The 6,821-nt window shown below is 36.8% G+C and overlaps 1 protein-coding gene across 1 annotated transcript; it reads left to right on the forward strand.

Moving 5' to 3' along the window:
• The first annotated feature begins 726 nt into the window (after positions 1 to 726).
• On the forward strand, positions 727 to 1,674 carry LOC111559082 (olfactory receptor 56A3-like). The gene has a single exon (XM_045038856.1). The coding sequence runs from the start codon at positions 727 to 729 to the stop codon at positions 1,672 to 1,674; it is 948 nt and encodes a 315-aa protein (XP_044894791.1).
• The last annotated feature ends 5,147 nt before the right edge of the window (positions 1,675 to 6,821 follow it).

A 6,821-nucleotide genomic window follows, 5' to 3' on the forward strand; every position in this document is an offset into this window, starting at 1 on the left:
TCACACACACTTATGTGGAATTGCACATTCTACTGTTAAAACTGTTTGTTCCCTGAAGCTAAGAATCCTACATATATGAATACATATTGGCAATTCTTTGGTGGGATCAACACCAATGAACTAAAATAACATTTTAGACAAGGTGAAAATTAACTAACATTAATTCCAGGGTATCATTTTTTCAAACTGTGATTAAAGCCAACTATAGCTGAAAATTCAGAATGGGGGGTGGCATAGAGAACTAAGGCCATGCGCCTGAGTCCTTACTTTGTGCCAGACTCTGCTACACATTTGTGCATATTGCTAAATTGTCATGTGGTAGCCTAGGTGGTAATTAAATAATAAAACACAAAAGGGAAGAAATTTAAGAGTACAAATTTAGAGACTCCCCTTTCACAAAGTAGTTTCCAAGTAATTTCTCCTTCTCTTTAGTTGCTACAAAGATATAAAACTTCCTTAAACTTAAATTTTGAATAATTCAAGCATATCTAAACAAAGCACATATCCTCAGTCCTCTATACTGCTTAAACTGATAGGATTATCCCAGTAGCATGGCACAAAGGACAAACAGATGAATTCACATGACTCTGGATGACTTGCTAGGACTCAAGCATATCACCTAGGTGAAGCAAACTGTTCTAAATCCATGTGTCATGTGTCACTAGCTAATTTTTATCCTAATTTTACAGACCACTACAAGAAAGCTGTAGAAATATATGACAAAATATGACAGCACACCAAAATGGCACCATCTCCTCTGAGGTTTCAGACTTCCTCCTGAATTGTTTTGTCAGGTCCCACACCTGGCAACTTTCTTTTTCCCTCCCCCTAAGCCTTCTCTTCTTCCTGGCCATGGGGGCCAATGGTGTTCTCCTGATCACTATATGGCTGGAAGCCTCTCTGCATGAGCCCATGTACTATCTACTCAGCATCCTCTCCCTATTGGACATTGTGCTCTGCCTCACTGTCATTCCCAAGGTCCTGGCCATCTTTTGGTTTGAACTCAAGTACATCAGCTTCTATGCCTGCTTCCTCCAGATGTACATTATGAACTGTTTCCTTGCCATGGAGTCCTGCACATTCATGGTCATGGCCTATGACCGTTATGTGGCCATCTGCCACCCACTGAGGTACCCATCCATCATCACTGACCAATTTGTAGTCAAGGCTGCCATTTTTATTTTGGCCAGGAATAGTATTGTTACAATGCCTATCCCCATTCTATCATCCCAACTCCATTATTGTGGGACAAATGTCATTGACAATTGCATCTGTGCCAATATGTTTGTCTCCAGGCTCTCTTGTAATGATGTCACCATCAGTCGCATCTACCAGTTTGTTGCAGGCTGGACACTGCTAGGATCTGACCTCATCCTCATCTTCCTCTCCTACACCCTCATATTGCGAGCTGTGCTGAGACTCAAGGCAGAGGGTGCTGTGGCCAAGGCCCTGAGCACATGTGGCTCCCACTTCATCCTTATCCTCTTCTTCAGCACCATCCTTCTGGTCTTCGTGCTCACTCATGTGGTGAAGAAGAAGGTCTCCCCTGATGTTCCAGTCTTGCTCAACGTCCTCCACCATGTCATCCCCGCAGCCCTCAACCCCATAGTTTATGGAGTGCGGACCCAGGAGATCAAGCAAGGAATCCAGAGATTACTGAAGAAAGGGTGGTAATAAGGACAACTGGATCTCTTCATTCCTAATATAGTTTAAGTTTGAATCAAATCATGGGTAATTCAGCTGAAATTTTATCTATGAGTTACAATTTCAAACTGGTTATTGGATATTGTGTCTTATTGAATAAAATTTAAGTTTCATTATAAGTTTCCTTTTGTCTCACTTTTACTTTAACAATATCCTTGACTACTTTACTTTTTTTCTCCACACATATTATCCTATACTAACAACATACAGAGATTCCATGGGTAGGTTCTGAAGTTACAAATTTATGTTCCTGAATATACAGCTGTTAATATTTCATGCCTTTGCATTCTTGAATATACAACTGTGGATATTTGGGGGTACAGTTATGTAATGTGTAATGCATTCTTATTCTTATTTCCACAGAAGGAAGCATATTGGATACAAAGACATAGGAGTTGAATTTCAGTCCTGAATGATGGAAGATTGCTATTCATGTGTAACTGGGTCTGTAATTGGGTTTTCTTTTGAAATGTGCATTGCAAGAGAACTGGGATTTTTCTTGGATTTCTCATTTGTGAAACAATTAGCAATGAGTTTGATCAGATTTAAGAGATTCCTAAATTCTCCTCCCCAAAGGGGAGGACATTTATCTTTTGGATCCAGAGTGTCATATTTTATGATATGCACAGATAGCTCTGCTAAAGAGTTAAAGATTGCAAGGATTGTAATATATGATGCAGTAATAATAATTTAAATATCAAAAATATAATATCTGAACATTATTTTCATGTTAATTGTACAGTATCTAAAGATACTTTGTGTCCTGGTAATTCTTCAGATATGAATACACAAAAATAGAATATTGTTGCTGTCAGGAGCTAAAACTATGGTTAGTGGTAATACAATATGAGTTCCAAGAACATATTTTTCTCAATGGGAGAGAATGAGGAATGGAATAAGGCATATCTATATGTAGTAAGTTACCTGACAACGTAAGAAAGCACTAGATAGAGAGTTAAAGGTCTGAAATGTAAGGCTTACACAATTACACAAAAAGTTGGGTTCTTGGGAACAAGTTAGGTGGTCTCATTGTGTTTCATGTTACTCCTCTGTTACCCTTGTGAATAGTGAAAAATTTATTTTAAAAGATTCTTTCTAAATATAAGCTTTTGCACCTTAATAACAACTCATAAGTGTGTTTCCTTGTTTCATCATGGAAGGAAAATCTCTCAACAGTCTAATGCCAATACTGTCCCCAAAATCTAGACCTTTAGCCTTCATTGATTCATCCTGGGCCTACTTAAGTTTTCATTCTGCAAAACTGTCCATTTCTTGTTCTTCTCTGTCTCACAATAAAGAACAATGAATTGGTATCTCATTCCTCTTCTTCTAAATACCATTATGAGCTACTATTGGAAAAAAGAACAAACACCAAAAACAGGTACTGACATAATTAAGAATCAATAGTTAAAAGAACCTAATCAACATTTTATTGGGAATAATATAACTATCAAAAGTAAAAAAAAAAAAAAAAAAACCCAGAAAGAAAAAACAATGTCAAGATCCAATTAGGTTCATGCCATAGATAACCTTTTTCTTTGTTACTTGAAAAAGAGCTCTCCAAAATCTCATTCTCTCACACATTTCAACCTTAAAAAATTATTTGGTTTAAAATACGACTTACGGGCTCTGTGCTGACAGCTCAGAGCCTGTAGCCTGCTTCAGGTTCTGTGCCTCCCTCTCTCTGGCCCTCCCCCGTTCACGCTCTGTCTCTGTCTCAAAAATAAATAAACGTTAAAAAAAATTTTTAAAAAAGGGGGGCGCCTGGGTGGCTCAGTCGATTAAGCGTCCGACTTCGGCTCAGGTCATGATCTGCCGCTCTGTGAGTTCCAGCCTCGCATCTGGCTCTGTGCTGACAGCTCAGAGCCTGGAGCCCGCTTCAGATTCTGTGTCTCCCTCTCTCTCTGGCCCTCCCCCGTTCATGCTCTGTCTCTCTCTGTCTCAAAAAATAAATAAACGTTAAAAAAAAATTTAAATACGACTGAAAAAGTGGAAAAACATTCCATGCTTATGTATTGGAAGAACAAATATTGTTAAAATGTTGATACGACCCAAAGCAATCTACATATTTAGTGCAATTCCTATGAAAATAACACCAGCATTCTTCACTGAGCTAGAACAAACAATCCTAAAATTTATGTGGATTCAGACAGGACCCCAAACAGCCAATGCAATCCTGAAAAGGAAAACCAAAGCTGGGGCATTGCAACTCTGGACTTCAAGCCATATTAAAAAGCAGTAATCATCAAGACAGTATGTTACTGGCAGAAGAACAGACACATCAATCAATAGAACAGAGTAGAGAACCCAGAAACAAACTCACAAATGTATAGACAACTAATCTTTGATAAAGCAGGAAAGAATATCCAATGGAAAAAATACAGTCTCTTCAGCAAATGGTGTTGGGAAAACTGTACAGTGACATGTAGAAGAATAAACTTGGACCACATTTTTACACTATACACAAAAATGAACTCAAAATGAATGAAAGACCTAAACATAACACAGGAAGCCATCAAAATCCTAGAAGAGAAAACAGGTAACAACCTCTTTGACCTCTGCCACATCAACTTCTTACTCAACATGTCTCCAGAGGCAAGGGAAACAAAAGCAAAAATGAACTATTGGGACCTCATCAAGATAAAAACCTTCTGCACAGCTAAGGAAACAATCAGCAAAACTAAAAGACAGCTGAAACAATGGGGGAATATATTTGCAAATGAAATAACAGATAAAGGGATTGTATCCAAAATCTATAAGTAATTTATCAAACTCAACACCCAAAAACCAAATAATCCAGTGAAGAAATGGGCAAAAGACATGAACAGACACTTCTCCAAAGAAGACATCCAGATTGCTAACACACACATGAAAAAATGCTCAACGTCACTCATCATCAGGGAAATACAAATTAAAACCACAATAAGATACCACCTCACACCTGTCAGAATATGAACAATTCAGGCAACATCAGAAGTTGCTGAGGGTATGGAGAAAGAGCAACCCTTTTGTAGTGCTGGTGGGAATGCAACCTGGTGCAGCCACTCTGGAAAACAATTTTGAAATTCCTCAAAAAAATTAAAATAGAACTACCCTATGACCTAGCAATTGCACTACTAGGTATTTATCCAAAGGATTCAGTTATGCTGTTTTGAAGGGGCCCATGCACCCCAATGTTCATAGTAACACAATCAACAATAGTCAAAGTATGAAAAGAGCCCAAATGTCCCATTGACTGATGAATGGATAAAGAAGATGTAGTACATATACACATGTGTATATATTCCATATATATATATATATATATATACATATACATATATATACATATATATACATATATATACATATATATATACACATATATGATGATGAAACATTACTCAGTGATCAAAAAGAATGATATCTTGCCATTTGAAACAACATGGATGGACCTAAAGTGTGTTACGCTAAGCAAAATAAGCCAGTCAGAGAAAGACAAATATCATATGATTTCACTCATTTGCGGAATTTAAGAAATAAGACAGATGAACATAAGGGAAGGAAAGCAAAAATAATATAAAAACAGAGAGGGAGACAAACCATAAGAAACTCTTAAATACAGATTACAAATTGAGGGTTGCTGGTGGAGTTTTGGATGGGGGGATGGATTAAGAAGGACACTTGCTGGGATGAGCACTGGGTGTTATATGTAAAATGATGAATCACTAAATTCTATTCCTGAAATCATTATTACATTACCTGTTGACTAACTTGGATGAAAATAAATTTAAAATTAAAATTAAAAATAATAAAAAAATAAAGTGCATGTAACTGGATACCAACAGAAAAGTCTTACAAATATGATATAATGTGCTAATGTGAAATTATCTGCTCATCAAGGGACCAAAAACTTTCAGGACTAATCTCCACCAGGGTCATATTGCATAGCAAACCAAGATCTCTCCAATTAGCTATTAGAAAACTTGAACATTGAATGCATGAAAAGGGCTACATCAGGGGATTTAAAGCATATACCACCCAAGACTGAGAAAATTTGACACGTGTTGTCTTCCAAACTAGACAGTAAAATCTTTACATTTAAAACTTATATTTTTGAAAGTTTTACATTGTTGTGTTTATATGCAACTTTTACACATTTATGGCTCACATCAAAGCAGTATTGACAGATCCATTTGAGAAGTTCAAAAGATTAATGACGGCTTTATCCCACTAAAACAATTGATACTAAAACAGTGCTGTCCAATGTGAGCCACATCCTTAATTTTAAATGTTTTAGTCACCACCGTAAACTATAAAAAGAAACATTAAATTGAACTTAATTATGTGTTTTGTTGAATCCAATATCTAAAACATAATTTCAACACATAATACATACAAAAGAATTTAATACTAACATATTTTACATTCTTTTTATGTATGCTAGGTCTTTGAAATCCAGTGTGTATTTTACATTTATGTTGACAAAGTACAGCATCCATTCATGATAAAAATGCCCAGCAAAGTATATTTATAGGGAAATATCCTCAACATAATGAAAGCTATCTGTGAAACACCCAGAGCTAACGTCATCCTCGACAGGGAAAAACTGAGAGCTTTTCCCCTATGGTCAGGAACAAGACAGAGATGTCCACTCACCACTGTTATTTAACTTAGTACTGGATGCCCTAGCCTCAGAAATCTGACAACAAAAAGAAATAAAAGGCATCCAAATCACCAAGGACTGATGTCAGAAACAAAGGCAAAAGAAAAAGTTAAATTTTTCTTTTAACTTACAGGCCACTGATAAGTCCTTTAGACATGCAGAGTCACCTTCCTCTAGAAACTCAGCTGCCTCAATGTTGACACTTTGCTAAGAGCAAAAGGCAATCTTAGCTTAACATTATCCCAACCCCCACGATCTTGTGAGTCTACTTTAAACATACAGAAATGCCTTTGGAAACTTGCTTTACCTCTATGCCCCAAGATGTATGTTGGCAAACATCCTCCAAGCAAAGGCCCACTGATACATATCTGAAGGGTCTCATGTCTGAGGGTTTATTAAACAGCAATAAATGACCTTTTTCCAACAATAGCTAGACCCCTCAGTGTCCTGGAAACCTTGTTTCCAAAATAGA

Source organism: Felis catus, chromosome D1 (genome assembly GCF_018350175.1).
Source record: "Felis catus isolate Fca126 chromosome D1, F.catus_Fca126_mat1.0, whole genome shotgun sequence".
Lineage (NCBI taxonomy): Eukaryota > Metazoa > Chordata > Mammalia > Carnivora > Felidae > Felis > Felis catus.

Excerpts from the sequence above, each read along its gene's own strand:
- LOC111559082 (XM_045038856.1), top strand. The coding sequence starts at position 727 with ATGACAGCACACCAAAATGGCACCATCTCCTCTGAGGTTTCAGACTTC.